We start from the raw sequence: 18,169 nt of genomic DNA on the forward strand, positions 1-18,169 counted from the left end.
TCGTATTTTTTAAATGAGCACCGAGAGAATTCAATAAAACCTTAGCAAATAAACCTTATCAGCAAAAGCTAAACTACCAGTCCACGATGAAGTCTTGGTTCCAACACAAATGTATGGAAGTGAAGCATGGAGTTGGCAAAAGAAGAATGACAGTATACTGGATGCAGTCGAAATGCAAATCCCTCAGACAAATGTGCGGCAAAACGTTGCATGATAGATGTTCGACTGGTGATGTAAGGAAAGAATGCAAGACTGAGATAAGAATTATCGATAAAATTAAGAAAGGTGTGTTGAGATGGTTTGAGCATGTGAATCGAATGAGTGAAGAAAAGAATACTTTATAGGCAAATTTTGTTGATAATAGAAGCAAAGGAAGACCGAGCAAAAATTGGCATCATCAAGTATTTCAAACACTTGAAAGTGGTCAGGTCAGGAGTCGGAATAATCGGCGCATATGTATGAAAAGATGTATGACTGTGGAAGTGGCGGAGATTGTATGCAAAGGCAGTTTGGTGACGTTCTATTCTCTTCACCTACTCCTGTGAGGAAGCGGCGTGATAGTTACTTAGTTTAAATCAGCACGCTCAAATATTACGTTTTTTGTGTGGTTTTGAAAAACATCACTGACTAATTGCCGACTATTGAGTAATTGACATAATCACTATAGCCAACTAATGGCAAATTATCGATGCATCTCTATAATAACGTATAATATAAAAATCCTAAAATAAGTTATTTTTCTACGTATCTATCAAGATAAATTAGCATGTTATTTTCTAATTTTGCAATGGGACTATAAATATTGTGATATATTGTAATTAAGTAGTGTGAAAGGATGCAATACTGTTTTAAAAACGGTGGGCTTAATTTGCAAACAGTTTGCTCAATATCCTTAGTACTACATTACATCTACTATGAAACATGTGTGACGTATATCAAGTGATTCAATTCAAATGTATTATAATTTCAATGACGCATACATAGTAAAAACTATCACTCATATCGTAGTCATAAAAGAAAAAGTGACCAAGTGCATTTTTTACAAAAACGTGATCATTGACAATTTGATATCTCACTAGCATAATAATGCCTTTTTAAAAAAACCAAAAGGATTTTTAAAGTATAATAAATTGACTTGTTAAAAATGACTAACTGCATTGATGTTTATTTTTTTGCCAACCAAAAGTGACTTAAATGGCCCTCCTGAACATTTTACGTTTTGTTAGTTGGTCACATTCTCCTGTACGACTATGATATATGTTTAAATAGATCAAACGCTGGAAGGAAGTCTGTAGATACTTTAAATTCACAAAACGTATTCTGAAACTGGATATTGTTTTATGAAATTAAAGTCTCTAAGCATATTTCTAGTTTAAAAATGATCCAGTTGTATTTTTTTCAAATGAAACAAGCCTAAAAGTTGCTATTAAAGAAATTTTTCTTCAGGTAGAAGAGAAAGAATGAGAACAGTAATTTTACGTGAAATATATATTTTTTTAAAACTTTCCTTTAGACCATTTCCCATACTGGTAATAACGACAATATTAATGACTTCTAGAAACTAATACTATTGTTAGAATGCAGTGCGCTAATTTGGCAGACTTTCCTTCAGCGTCCACACTAAAAAATTAAAATTCACATTTAAAAGCAAGAATATCATTAATAATTGGACTAGGTATATTATACTCTGACATTTAAAAGCCTCTTGAACAATATTCTAATCCCTGCATCAAAAATGCGTTAATTCTTTCAGTACGTTTGTATGCATTTCATTTCAAAAGGTTTTAATCTTTCAAGATGTATTTCATACAGTCTAGGAAATAAAAACATGAAAACATCGTTTCAATGCCCAAATGTTTAAATCTGGATATTATCATGTATATGGTGTTTTACCACGTTTATGGTGTTTTACCACGTTTGTAACGTGCACATTAGGGTGGGCCGATGACGTTTTTTTGCGAATTCAGCAGTAAAAGCGGTCTAAAAAGTTGCATTTTAAATTGCACATAACGAGAAAAATATTCAAAAAAATATTCGATACTACTTTTGGCCCTCAACCAGAGCTTAAAGTTTTCGGAAAAGCCATTTTTTTGCGCTTTACCAGCTGTTATTTCGTAATTTAGGAATAAAGACAGTCTAATTAAATGTTACGATATGTAATATACCTTACTTAAAAAGCACATAAAGGCAAAAGTTGCACTTTACGTTGTTATAAATAGGTAGCGTTGTTTTAGTAAGTCATTATATCCATCAGTATTCGGCCGGCGCGCGGCGCTCTAAGGTATCGGTTGCGCTGTCCGTAATTTTCCTTAGATCCCTGTTCTTTGAAAACGAGTTAGGTTTTATTATATTTTATAATTAAGGTTAAAAATTATCTTAACAAACGATTAAAGTTATTTTAAATACATTATTATGTAAATTTAAACCGAAATGAGTTCATCTAAACTCTGTATAAAATAAAAGTAGATTTTGGTTTTTGGCCTCTTTTATTATTGGAATTTTTCTCGAACCGGTTTCAAAAAGAACTTTGTTATCTTCAGGGATAGACATTAACATGTATATTCCAGAAGACAACAAGGTTTTTGCTGAAACCAGTTGGAGAAAAGTACCAATAATGGATGTGGTTAAAAACTAAGTTATAGTTTTATTTTATAAAGTTTTATAAAATAAGCTACAAAATATCTGCCAAAAATATTCAAGAAATAAGCTAAACCCGCTACTAACATAGACGTAGTGAGGTAGATTGTCCCATATTTGGCGCACCATCAGGTCACATTGTAGAAATGATAGAAAAATGATGATAGGCACTATTGACTAAAAATAATCTTAAAAAATTCATCGAAAAAACAGCCGAACTTCAAAAACAAATCGAAAAATTATCGATGATCAAAACAAGGTTACAACACCTTTGTCTAAATGAAAAAAGAAGAAATATTTACAGGAAACTACAGAATCAGTGAGTTTAAAATTATTCCCTGAACCCTCATCGTCCAAGAGGAAAACTTTGCAACTTCCTGCTATAACAAGTGTATGTAAACAATTTGGTTTTTCCGACTGATTTTTTTTAGTTTAGTTTAGTTTTTTTGGCTCCAACTTTGACTTTTGTTGTTCTAAAAGACTACAAGCCATACTTCACCAATATTTGGCACTGGCAAATATATTTCAGATTCAATCGTCAATGATTTTTTGAGCAACAGTTTGGAGCTTGAAAATATTCAATGCCTAAGCTGCGATGGGATTGTCTTTAATACGGGCTGGAAAATGGAGCCATTCGGCATATAGAATAAATAAAGAATATACCATTACAGTGGTTTATTTGTCAATTACCTCAATTCTAATGAATTACCGTTTTGACATTTATTTACCCATGATGGTCCCACATCTGGTCTTCGGGGAAATTCTAATCCGACTGGAAAAGCTTTAGGTTTTGTGAATGATTATCTATTGTAGATTTTTCACTGTACCTGTAAACCTTCTACATACTCTAAGCTGGGACTATATGTATCAATCTATTACTATTGAACATTGTTCACTCTCAATAATCGACAACTATTTATTTTTAAAAATATAAAAATAATTGTCGCAGTTTACGCTTCAGTGTGGTTAATTGTAATAAGAAAACCATAGGATAAAGCAAATTATGTTATTGAAATAATAAGTTTATCCGTAACTTTGGGGATGATTTGAAATCAAAAAAGATCCTATCATTCAAAGGAATGCTTTTTTGTTCATCCTATAAACTCATTTTCAACATTGCTATCGGATACCAAAAGCCATATTGGGACCTAAATTTGAGAAGAATCATCGAAATTCGGAAGAAGACAGATGCTAACCTTAAGGTTATACAAGTTACCGAAGCTCAATTTTCAAGCTACCAACTACATAGAAATAATTATTAGGGCTAAATCATAAGTTACACAACCACCAATCTTAATTAAAATATCGGACAGCTTTTAAGATATGATTTTATTAAATCGAAGATCAGTTTTTACTTTATCCTCCATCCCTTGTCACATGTAGGCCTATTGGAACGCTGCGTAAAAATGGTGACAGAAGCCTCGATAACAGTAACTGGCTAGAAAGCAAAAGTTGGTGTTATACGAACGAAAATAATGTACAGGACTAAAATACCATCATTCGATAGTAAGAAATAGATAAAATCATAAAAAAAACTTTTATTTTCGAACTCTGCTTTATTTAGAAAAATCTTTGAATTCCGTCATTTTTATGATTTGAAAAATAAATATAAAGCCAATTTCTAAATTTCAAAAAAAATTCTTGCGGACTGACTTTTTTTAAATAAATTTATAATTTTTTTCGTATGCTATAAAAGTGAAATTTAATATTTTATGGGAATTGAGAATTTCGCTGAAAAATATCAAAATGTAAAAATATCAATCTTGGTTGATTTGTTGTTTTTAATTAACATAATGTAATTAAAATAATTTTAATTGTTTGTAAAGATAATCCTTAGCTTATACTTAATCACAATTAAAAATCTAACACATTTTAAAAGTACCGGGATCTAAGAAAAAACACGGAGAGCGCAACCTATCCCTTTGAGCGCCGCGCGCCGGCTTAATACTGATGGAAACAATGGCTTACTAAAACAACTCTACCGATTTATTACAATAAAAAGTGCAACTTATGACCTTGTGTGCTTATCAAGGAAGGTGTATTACATATCTTAACATTTAATTAAACTGCCTACATGTCTAAAATACGAAATGACAGCTGGTAAAGCGCAAAAAAATAGCTTTTCCGAAAACTTTGAGCTCTGGTTTAGGGCCAAAAGTAGTATGGAATATTTTTTAAAATATTTTTAACGTTATGTCAAAATGCAACTTTTTAGACCCATTTGTCGTTGATATCTAAAAAAAATTTTTTTTTCATACATCAACGGCCCACTCTAGTGCACATATCTGCCCAATATTGAACTCGTAACTATGAACTGTTGGATCCTTTTTGTATTTTAGCAGTTTTGATAGAAGTGGAGTTTTAGCTGATGGTACCCTCATTAGCAGCATATTCTCTTTTCGTTTATAAACGATAGATGCTTCATATATATATATATATATATATAATATATATATATATATATATATATATATATATATATATATATATATATATATATATATATATATATATATATATATATATATATATATATAAATATATATATATATATATATATATATATATATATATATATATATATATATATATATATATATATATATATATATATATATATATATATATATATATATATATATATATATATATATATATATATATATATATATATATATATATATATATATATATATATATATATTTATATATATATAAATATATTTATATATATATAAATATATATATATATATATATATATATATATATATATATATATATATATATATATATATATATATATATATATATATATATATATATATATATATGTATATATATATATATATATATATATATATATATATATATATATATATATATATATATATATATATATATATATATATATATATATATATATATATATATATATATATATATATATATATATATATATATATATATATATATATATATATATATATATATATAAATGTATATATATATATTTATATATATATATATATATATATATATGTATATATATACATATATATATATATATATATATATATATATATATATATATATATATATATATATATATATATATATATATATATATATATATATATATATATATAAATATATTTATATTTAATTTAGTTAAATCACAGAACCATCATCACGCCTTGGTCGTCCAACATTTTAATCCAATGCCAAAGTCAGTCTGCAATGCCGTAACGTAACATGCTCGCCGTGAATGTAACGTTATAACGAAATGCTTCGTCCACCCAAACTTCATATGAATATTTTCTATTTTTCATAGTTATATTTTTTTTGTCCGCCTCTGTAGCGTAATGTGTCAGCATGCTCGCCAATGCCCGTTCTGGAGGTCCCGGGTTCGATTCCCAGGGGGGTTTAATAAATAAAAGTTATTTTTTCACTCTAATATTTATTCAATATTACACTGGACTGGTACCTGAAGTGGAGGGCTGATCACCTTTCCTTCATGTGTAATCGATCGAGATAACACTGCGTTTATATGAAGCAGTGCCCTATGCACCATTGGAGTGCGGTAAGGGTTTTTATATTTTATATATTTTTAAAAATTATATGTTTTACTACTCTTTAGGTATATCCTGTGTTGTGCCGAAATACTCACACGTTAATGCGTTTTTTTTTAATTACTAGATTTTATGCATTACATACAATGGATACAATAACAATTTGCAGTAGAAAGGTTTTACAATAAAATAATAAAAAAAAAACACCTGGACTTTAATTAATTCTCTTTCTACCTTGTCCCATCCAACGAGAAGCAACCATCAACGGACACTGTTCTTAAAACACTTAAAACACCTATCTGCGGGAAGGGTAATTTTACCGTTTCACTCGACTGGTGGTGTTGGGTGGGAAGGGTAATTTGACCTTTTCACTCGACTCGCCGTAAATTGAGTGTAAGTTATTTTTACGCATGACTTTTGCGGCATCTTTTGATCTCATATCGATGTATACAGTATGGTTAAATGTTATCAGTTGTTTTGAGAGATGTTTATCTCTATTATAAGCACGAATCCGTTAAGGACATGATCACGTCTGGAATTCTCAATGGTTATTTACTTATAACCCTTATGCACCTAATGGTGCATAGGGCACTGCATCAAATTAATGCAGTGTTATCTTGATCATTACTTGCATGAAGGCAAGGTGATCACTCTTGCGCTTCAGGAACCAGTCAGGGGTAATATTAAATAAAGATTACAGTGTCAAATCACTAATATTTATTTTCACCTCCCCCTGGGAATCGAACCCGGGAACTCCAGCACGGTAGCTAAACACGCTGGCCATTACACCACGGAAGCGGACTTTAGGACAATGGTTATTTATTGATTTATAATATTTTTCTTCTCCTACAGGATTCGCCGATATTGACCCGCCATACCAGGAGAGCAAGTTCGGCGAGAGCACAGCCGCACTTGGGTCCCGACACGCCCTTCCCGTGCCGCGTGACGTCACGCGGGCCCGCCGGCGCGCGGTCCGTGCACGCGCTGAGGCCGCAGGACGTGGCCGTCGTGGGCGCCCTGGGAGACTCGCTCGTCGCGGGCAACGGCGCCCGGGAGGAGTGGGCTCTGGGCACCGTGTTCGAGTACCGCGGCGTATCGTGGGCGGCGGGTGAGAACGACGTCACTGATTTATTATTTTTATGATTTTTTTTAATATAGAATGGATTGCACATGAAATACATTGCTTTTGCCAATGTCAAGTTGATTGAATATTGTTCTTAATTATAAAATATGATGGACTTATTATTAAACTATAAATTTATTCCATTCAATTTCAAAAAAACCACTAAAAGTCTGTACATAATTGGGTTCCTGCTCGCCAGGATGAGATGGATATCTCTAGGGAGGGGAATAAGTGGAGCCAGAGTTTTTTGGGCAAACAATTTATTGGGCAAACAAAGAATATGTGGTTAAGGTCTTCCTCTTCAAAACGACACTCGCAAATGGGGGAGTCAAAGACACCAATCCTCGCAAGGTGCTCTCTCGTACAGCAATGTCCCATCCTCATTCGACAAATGGTGGATGTATCTTTCTTGTTCACACTGATTTATTTGGGTTAACAACAGCAACATATAGTACGGCTGTCCAAACTCAAAACACAGTAAGGGACATTTTTTTGTAGTACGTTTTTTTTTTTTTTGCATTTTTGGACTAAGTAGATTCTACTTAGTCCAAAAATGCCAAAAAAAACGTACTACAAAAAAATGTCCCTTACTGTGTTTTAAGTTTGGACAGCCGAGCACCCCTAAATTAAAAGAGTATCAATTTAAAAAAAACAGTTTTTCAGGAGAGACGAAAAACGTATAGTGATGTCGCCTTATGTAATAAAAGTTGACTGTTTTCTTTTATGAATGGACAATGCATATTAAAGAATATTTACATTAAACATTTCTCAACATCACACGCTTCTCCGAAGGGATAGGCAGAGAGAGTCGAACTCTTATATTCACCGAAAGGAACGTGTAGTGCTATATTTTGAAGAATATGTAAGATATTGACAAATCAAACAAATTGACATATGCGTCTTCGTTTGTAGAATCCGAATAAGTAATTCTCTAAAAAAATCATAAATTTTGAGTTGAAACAGTTTTGATCTAGGTGTATGATATATAAAACTAAACATTAAAAGATATACATTAAACAAGCAAAACTTAGTTAACCACAGAAACATAAATATTAGAACAAAATATTTAGTGAAGATATAGCAAATGAACACATATCTATGAGAAAAAATGTACATGTGTGTGTGTGTGTGTGTGTGTGTGTGTGTGTGTGTGTGTGTGTGTGTGTGTGTGTGTGTGTGTGTGTGTGTGTGTGTGTGTGTGTGTGTGTGTGTGTGTGTGTGTGTGTGTGTGTGTGTGTGTGTTGTATGTGTGTGTGTGTGTGTATGTGAAGAAAGTGTTATTTTTGTATTTTTATGAAAGGGTGTTGTTTAATTATTTTTTTAAATATACTTAATATTTTTCAAATGGAGAAAAAACCTTCAAGTTTTACCTAAAAAGATCTGTTGCACAGTAAAAAATTCAATAAGTGGCTTGATATTTATTTTTAATACATTTCATTATATATTAAGACTTTGAGAACGATATCCTGAAAAATCTTTTATTTTATTTATGACGTTGTTGAAAGGAGTGAGCGTTTTGTCACCAATGCCTGCAGGTCTTCTCTGTTATCGACAAGAAGAACACCATCGTCAGCATACAAAAGGCAACAGACAGTCAAATTATTCATTCTGGCTCAAACATTTAAACCTTTCAGTTCTTTGATGCACAAAATGCATCAAATATTTACCAGACAAATCATGATCGCTGATAATTCAATGTGTGGTTGGCATGTCTTTGAATCATTGTTTTTTTTTAATGAGTTATAACGTATAACCCCAAATAAATTATTTCTTTTGTACTAATAGATTGTTCTCAAAAAAAATTCTCAGAAATCAATTGCATGTTTAAAATAGTATGTAAATGTTTAATTTTCGTTAATTATGATTTTTAATTGACCTTTTAAATCATACAATGCATTTTCTACACACTATTGATTAAAACAGGGAGGCAATTAAGTTTTAATTCATTCATAGCCAATTAGCCTTTAATAAGTATTATTCTGCAATAGAGTAATTATGACATCTATTTAATTAATTGGCAATATTTCTACTGAAATTTGTAAAAAAATGAGAAAGAAGTAACGGATGATTTATTGATATTTCAAATGGAGGGAAAACAGATAAATCGACATTTTTAAAACTAACGATAAGTGATATGATGGACAGTTGGATTCCAAGGATTTTTTGGATGGGAATTGCATTCATTGTTAACCCTACTTCTTATGTAGAAGGTTAATATATCATTAAGTGGATTTTCGTTTATTTTAAGTAATTAAAGATGTTTTATTTGAATCTGTGTTTGAATCTTGATATGAAACATGTATACATAGCAGTCGTAGAATTCCAGGGCTTACGACCAGGTATTTGGCTGTCAAAAGCGATCACTTTAAACACTTGTGTAATATTCACCATTCTACCTATTATTAATCATCCATATTGCACTAATTCTTGAAACTTAAAACTTGCATTTATGCAATGATCTTAGATCCGCCTTCCGATTAGCGCCTCATTGTTTGACAAACCATATCACCTCCCCTCCGGATGGAGCAACTTTTTAACTTTCGGGGATACATGTTCTTTCCTTATTTAATTAAAATTATTTTGCATTTCACAATGTATTATAATTACAAGTACAAAAACATTTTAATACAACAATAGATCCCACAAAGGCATGACCTGTGTGTGGGTATGTATTTCATTTTAGTTTTTAACAAAATGGTACTTGCAAGACTACAATAGATATCAGAAATAAAACAATTTTGAAAGTGCTAATATAAACAACCAATATTTGATTTTAACAGAAAAACAAAATAATAAAAAAAATAAAATGAAAAAGCTAGTTAATATGTACTATATGATTTATACGTTTAAAAGAAGAAGGTACTTAGATCTGTTATTTTAATAAATAATTTATGCAAAAATTTAAATTGAAATAAACAAAGGTAATTAATGTCTAACATGTCTTTTACATTCAATTATATTTGAATACACATTATAAAAAATGATATGGGAATGGGTTAAATAAAATAAAGACACTTTGAATTGATTTCAGGGGGAGATTCAAACTGGAGGGAGGTTTTGACATTTCCTAATATTCTGAGAGAGTTCAACCCCCGAGTGACCGGATTTTCCACGGGCACTGGAGAATACAGATCTCCCAACTCCCATATGAACATCGGGTTTCCGGTATCTTCAGCCATGGACGCGCTTCTTCAAGCCAAGGTAGGACTTTATTTATTTATTTGTTGGACATTTTATATACCGTCGTTTCATTTAATATCCATTCATATATACAAGCTTTATCTTAAAGTCCCCGGAATGTGTTCAGAAAATTAAAACACAAGATTATTCATTCATATATATATATATATATATATATATATATATATATATATATATATATATATATATATATATATATATATATATATATATATATATATATATATATATATATATATATTTTTTATATATATATATATATATATATATATATATTGCACATATATATATATATATATATATATATATATATATATATATATATATATATATATATATATACATATATATCTTCTTTGCATTCTTCCTTCTTTCAACTGCGTGATTCACTTCTATACGGACCAGGACTCCGTTGTATACTTATACGATAAACATAGCTTTCGAAATTTGAGTAGTCTGGTTGTCAATCAAAGGTAAAATGGCGAATTTTACACGTATTTAAGTATAAATTGATCACTTTAACCAGCCTGTGACATGTCGTAAGCCCTGTTAATGCCTTGACATTATTCTTCTTCACGAGTGTTGAGATTTTAATATAAATAATATGGTTTTGCTGTTATCAATGAGTTGTCCCAGACCTACTAACCTAGAGATTCATGTGCTGAGATAAATATGTTATTAACAAAACAAAAACAAAAAGTTTTATGTAACAAGTAAATCACTAATATCGGCACATTACGTAAAGCCATTCTAAAATGACCTAGAATGCATAGCTACAACACCTTTCACACTATCGCCGGACGCGACACTGAGAATCGACGCAAATCTGTCTTTTATCGCTTTTATCATATTTTTACCACCTTAAATTTTTATAAAACTTCATATTTTTATCACTTTCTTCACAAATCTCAGTAAGGAGTTATTTATATTGACATCTTAACATAGATGAAGACGAATATGGAAGTCTGGGTGCATGGCTTACAACCTGTCATAGGCTTGTTTAAATTATCACTTTAAACACGTATTTTTATTTTTGAAAAAGAGAAATATTTGTGTTCTTTATTATTTACAAAAATACTTCAATTTCATACTATTTCTGTCAATTTTTAAAATAGGTATCAAATTGTGGTAGAGTGGGTGCGAACCGAGAAACTCTAACTCAAGACTCAAGAGTCCGCGACACTAACCAGGGGACCACAACCCGACACATGGAATATTCACTATTCTACTCATGATTGATAACCACACTACTCAAATTTTAGAAGATGTGTATTTGTTATTTAATTGGCACATTTTTTCAAGTTCAAGTTATCATCATCATCACCTGTGGTTGAGTCGAGTTTTTTTTAATATTTATTTTGTAGAGACCTTGATAAAATGTATGTGATTCTCCCCGGTTTATTTTTCATACCTGAAAACATAATTTTAAATTTATATTATACCAATATTTTATGTTTTATTTTGAGTTATCCACTTATAAGTTTTTTTATTATTTGTTTTTATATAAGCAAATGTTAATGTAAATAACTGCTAAGTAGAGACTGGTTTAAGTCACCACTTCATACACGTGTAACATTCCACATTCTTCCAATGATTGGCAACCACACGAATTCTTCTTTAAAAAAATAGTAAAAACATTAAATATTATTAAATTCGTAAAATTCTTAAAATACAAAAAAATCACTAGTCCGATAGGTCCCTAACATTAAAATCTACTTAAGATTGCGTAGAATATACATTGTACTTGAGCATATTATAAACACAGGGTGTTTAAAGATAATAAATTAGGTTAAAGTAAGCTATATTTTACTCGATGCTTGACGTTCGATTTATATTGTATTAATAATTTTATCCTTGAGGCGGAGTGAACAGGCTTATTTTATTCCAATTGGTATAATAATTAAAATTTATGTTTAGAAATTCCAATTTATTAAGAAGAAATTTTTCATATTATCATGATAAATTGATAATTTAATAACTACGTTTAAATAATTGTGAATACATTTTAAATAAAAACATATTTTTTGCACTGCTATGAGCAACTTTAAAAGTTATTGAAATATTCGAGAGTACAAGTAAATCGTTTTGTTAAACTACCCTTTTTAAATTAAGCTATAACTGATATTTTATTTATTGTTTCGCCATTAACTTTGTGGTAAGACATGTTACAATGATTAAAGAAAACACTTGTTTTTTACCACTTGAGTTTTATTATAGACTACATGTTTCAGAAGTTAAACTTCCATCATTCAGGTCTGTATAATATATGTTATTAAACTTCTGAAACATGTAGTCTATAATAAAACTCAAGTGGTAAAAAACAAGTGTTTTCTTTAATCATTGTAAGCTGTAACTGAGTTAACTACACATGAATACATGAACTATACATAGTGTAATAGTCACTACGCTCGACTACCGTTATTAAGGTCCCGGGTTCGATTCCCAGGGGGGGGGGGTTAAATAAAAATAAGGGATTTTTTTCACTGTTATATTTATTCAATATTATTCTGGACTGGTACCTGAAGCGGAGGGCTGATCACATTTCATTAATGTGTTAACGATCAAGATAAAACTGCGTTTATATGATGCAGTGCCTTATGCACCATTGGGGTGCGGATAAGGGTTTGAATAAAAAAAAGAACCGCATCAATCAGTCGCCGTTTTTTGAAAATGTCTTGTGAAGAAAATGTCTTTCCTTTTTGTGAAAATTCATTCCTAAAATGCATTCCTATCTATCTAGAATTGATTCATTCAATGTTTATGTAAATACAATCACTCAGACAAACATCGATACATTTCAGCCCAAATAATTTCTTTAATATACCATTAATAAAATAAAAATACTAAAAAAAACTGTTTCTTTAGAACCAACCTATATATCATAAAACATGTACCCAAGTAGCGGTCATGGACGTATTGTATACGTACCATATGTATAATTAAAATATGATATCATACTACACGCATGTATTGTCATATATGTGTAAATGTATGTATGTACATTTATTAGTATCATTTTTGTGATACATTAAATGAACAAAGTCATTATTTTTGTTTCTCGTTCATATTATGAATAAAAATTGTTAATGAAATCATTTACTAACGTAAAGATGCCGTTATTCTGCTGTATATAAATATATATATAAATATATATATATATATATATATATATATATATATATATATATATATATATATATATATATATATATATATATACATATATATATATATATATATATATATATATATATATATATATATATATATATATATATATATATATATATATATATATATATATATATATATATATATATATATATATATATATATATATATATATATAAATATATATATATATATATATAAATACATATATATATATATATATATATATATATATATATATATATATATATATATATATATATATATATATATATATATATATATATATATATATATATATATATATATATGGTGTATTTATAGTTTTATAGTATAAAATATCTTAATGATTAGCAGTGATAACAAAAAAAGGAATTTTGAATATTTAAAGCAAAGTTAATTGAAATATTTTTTCATTAATTGATTCGTCGGTTAATTTTTGGTAATTTATATATTTTTAAATAAAATTTCACTTGGTAAATACTATCATTTCTTAAAACCTTTTTTTTACACATTTTTCTATGCATCGGAATACATTAATACAATACATGTAAGAAATAGTGGTATTTACGAAGTAAAATTAAAGTAATTTTTTAATTTGCCTAGAATTTTCACTTATGAATTACATGAAATTATAGTAACTTTAAACATAAAGAGTAAATCCACTCACGAGTAGGCATAGGCCATGAAACTTATAAAGTTGAAACCTGAATAGGGACATGATAAACGGTTTTAATTTGTACCAGAAGATGAAAACATCTGTCGTTTTCGAAACTAGTCGTAAATAAAAATAAAACTCGATAAGGTGGTATATTCAAGTGTTTGATTTTAATAAAATGATAAACGGTGTTGCACAAGCCGTGGCTAGATTTCAGAGTCACTTGGACGTTAGGTAATTAAAAAAAAAACTTTAATATGGCTTATATATATTTTACTATAATTTTTATCCACTTACCACGAATTTATTCTAATTAATTTGGTTACAGATCCTGGTTAATCGTATGAAAAGGGATCCAAAGGTAAATTTCAGGGAAGACTGGAAAGTTGTGACGGTCTTCTTTGGGGCCAATGATGCTTGCTCTCTGGAATGCTTCAACAATAATCTGGCGTCCGCATCGTCTTTCGTGAGAAATATCCAACAGGGCCTGGATTACCTGCAAGAAAACCTTCCGAGGACCTTTATAAACCTGGTATCGAATATAGGTATAGATTTGATTGAAATTCCCTGAAAATTAATGCACAAACAATGTAATAAATCAAAAACTAACTAACTAACTAACCATCACGCCGCTTCCTGTAAGGGTAGGCAAAGAGAATAGAACGCCACACCACTCTGTCTTTGCAAACATTCTTCGCCTCTTCTACGTTCATGCATCTCGTCATACATACCCGCCGATTGTTACGACTCCTAACCTGACCACATTCAAGTATTTGGCATACCTGATCGTGCCATGTTTTTCTCGGGCTTCCTCTGCTTCTTTTCCCAATTTTATTCGGCTCATAAATTTGATTTACCGTTCTTTCCTCACTCATTCGTTCTACATGTCCAAACCATCTCAACACACCTTTCTTAATTTTATCGATAATGCTTATCTCAGCTTTGCATTTATTCCTTATTTCACTATTCGAACATCTATCATACATCGTTTTCTCGCACATTCTTATGAGAGATCGCATTTCGACTGCATTCAGTCTTCTTTCATCCTTCTTTTGCTAACTCCATGTTTCACTTCCATACATTAAAGTTGGCACCAGGACTCCGTTGTGCACTGCCAGTTCAGCTTCCACTGATAGGTTTTTATTTGCTGTAACTGAAAAAAATAAGCTTGAAAAATATTTTATTATGTTTTACATATGGATGGATAACTTGCAAAAAACTTTCCCAGGACCTTTCTAAACCTGGTATCCAATAAAGACACACATTTGATTGTAATTCCCCAAAAATGAATGCACAAACGTACTGAAAAAATCAGCTAGGAAAAATATTTTAGTATCTTTTACATATGCACCCTTTAACGTCAAAAATTACTTAAAGCAGTATAGAGTTTACAACATTTTGAGTGTGTCCAAATACTTGTTCACAAATCTGGATCATCTCCAATTAAATGAGTTATTTTCATATTATTTTTTTAAATCTCAACATAGATGAAGAAGAATATGGAGGTCTGAGCATTTACTTATATGCCCAGACTTCCATATTTTTCTTCACCTATGTTGAGATGTCAAAAAAGAATATGCAAAATATCTGGTATAATTGGAGATAATCCAGATTAGTGAACAAGTATATGGACACACTCAAAATGTTGTAAATAAATAACTGGTCAAATTATAAGCTAAAATAATAAAATGAAAAGGATATTTTCTGGCATTTCTCATGTTTGTGATTATTATTCAGCATTCGGACCTCACATGCAAATAAAAGAGTTTCTGCTCAATCAAAAGTTTCTTTAATCTCAGCAATAGATGTCTCCAGTAAAATTCTAGTGATTCAAGAACAAGGTAAAAAATTTAAAGTTTAGAATTAATTAAATTTTAGTTTAAATTGGTTCATATATATAGAACTTCCAAGAATTTGAGTGGTGTGGTTGTCAATAGTGGGTAGAATTGGTGAATGTCACCCGTGAGTAAAGTGATCACTTAAACCAACCTGTGACCGTAAATGCCCAGACTTAGATATTCTTCTTCGTCTATGCTAAGATGTCAATAAATAATATGAAAAATAATTCCTATAATTGGTGATAATCCCGATTTGTGAACAAGTATTTGCACACACTGAAAATATTGTCAATAACATTATTAATTTTTTTCAGATGTCACTGTTTCGGTTCGCGTGAAACGTTCTCCGATGTGCCACGTACTTCACAGGCTGTTTTGCTTGTGTTTCCACAAAGGAAATTACGATCACGTTAGCCATCTAGCGAAACTTGCCGTAAGCTACCAGCGAGGATTGCAAGCATTGGTAAGGAACTTGGCTAATTAGTTTATTGTCTAAACCGATAGATCTCGTTAACGTTGTATTTTTAGGGGAAATACTTGCTATGTATTTTATTTATTATTTCGGCATTTACTTTGTGGTAAAATATGATAAAAAATTGCATAAGAAAAATGCTTGTTTTATACCACTTGAGTTTATTTTATTATGACGATTATCATCTTCAGGTCTAAATATAAAAAAAAACATAGTTTATATTTAGACCTGAAGATGGAAGCATAGCTTCCGAAACTAGTCGTCATAATAAAAGAAACTCATGTGGTATTAAAAAAGTATTCGCACGCCAACTGAGTTGACCCAACAAAACAAAAACTTTAGTGTATGTATTGTATACATATACATATATTGATGTATGTGTCTTGTCTTATATCAGCTTATTTATTGTAGTTAGTATGTTTTACATGCCCGCCTCCGTGGTGTAATGGTTAGGGTGTTTAGCCATACTGGAGGTCCCGGGTTCAATTCCCAGACGGTGGTAAAAATAAATATTGGTGATTTTACACTCTGATATTTGGTTGAAATTATCCTGGATTGGTCACTGAAGCGCAGGAGTGATCGTCTTGCCTTCATGTAAGTAACGATCGAGATAACACTGTGGCAATACGATGCAGTGCTTTAATGCACCAATGTGTGCGGATAAGGGTTAGAAAATGAAGAAGATATTAAATTGAAGGTATAATTAATTTATGAAGTATTTTCTTAATTATTGTAAATTAAACAAAAAATATTATTTTTAAAGGAATTGGTAAAACGTTTATTATACTAAGCAATGTAAATATATGTAATGTATGGATGTGAAGCACGGAGTTGGCAGAAGAAGGATGAAAATAGACTGCATGCAGTCGATTTCCGATCTCTTTGAAGAATGAGCGGCAAAGCGATGTATGCTAGATGTTTGCTTATAATTAATCGTTGTTTTTCAATGTTGAAATTACTATTAGGTGCTTTCTCACGAAAGGGAGCTATAAAAATTATTCAATAAGTAAATAAATTAATAAAATAACTTTTAAATGTTCAATACACTTTGTTGTATTATACATTGATAAGGAATATAGAAGAAACATTTATCTCAATAAATATACGAATGCTTATCAAATAGAGTTTATTTTCATACAGTTACTCATAATTGAATGAATGCACAATGTTATCTGGAGCTTTCAATAAACTCTTTGTCAGTTATTTCTAGAATTGTATATTAAAGCTTACTTGTATGAAATTGTCGGAAATATGATAAAATGCAAAATTATTTAATTCTTATTTTTAAAAATATTTTGTTTAAGTAAACACAGTATTTAAGGCCCAGTATTCGTTTAGTCGCACCTTATTTTTTTCTAAATCATGGTAACATTTTAGGTAATTGATTTTTTTCTTAAAACATTGTTTTTGTATGGAAAAAATGAGTTTTTATTCGAAATAATTATATGATTTTGGAAAGAAAAAAGTTATTAAAAGGTAAAGATAAAGATAGGCGTAAC

At 30.1% G+C, this 18,169-nt stretch overlaps 1 protein-coding gene and 1 long non-coding RNA gene across 2 annotated transcripts in view; one reads left to right on the forward strand and one right to left on the reverse strand.

Moving 5' to 3' along the window:
* LOC148301452 (phospholipase B1, membrane-associated-like) overlaps nt 1-18,169 on the forward strand; it is a 67,542-nt gene that overhangs the window by 44,344 nt on the left and 5,029 nt on the right. The window contains exons 3-6 of the mRNA XM_088273219.1: nt 7,060-7,315; nt 10,362-10,531; nt 14,689-14,905; nt 16,513-16,661. Of these exons, the coding sequence (XP_088129345.1) occupies nt 7,060-7,315; nt 10,362-10,531; nt 14,689-14,905; nt 16,513-16,661 (792 nt within the window). The remainder of the gene's footprint in view (nt 1-7,059; nt 7,316-10,361; nt 10,532-14,688; nt 14,906-16,512; nt 16,662-18,169) is intronic.
* Nucleotides 10,895-16,548, reverse strand: LOC148301453 (uncharacterized). The gene is made up of 3 exons (XR_015838787.1): nt 16,350-16,548; nt 14,658-14,868; nt 10,895-11,942 (listed from the first exon to the last, which is right to left on the reverse strand). It is a non-coding gene; the product is annotated as an uncharacterized LOC148301453 (long non-coding RNA).

The sequence above is a fragment of the Brachycentrus maculatus genome, unplaced genomic scaffold (assembly GCF_059751285.1).
Source record: "Brachycentrus maculatus isolate JH-2025_06_01 unplaced genomic scaffold, ASM5975128v1 h1tg000561l, whole genome shotgun sequence".
In the NCBI taxonomy this organism is placed as follows: Eukaryota; Metazoa; Arthropoda; class Insecta; order Trichoptera; family Brachycentridae; genus Brachycentrus; species Brachycentrus maculatus.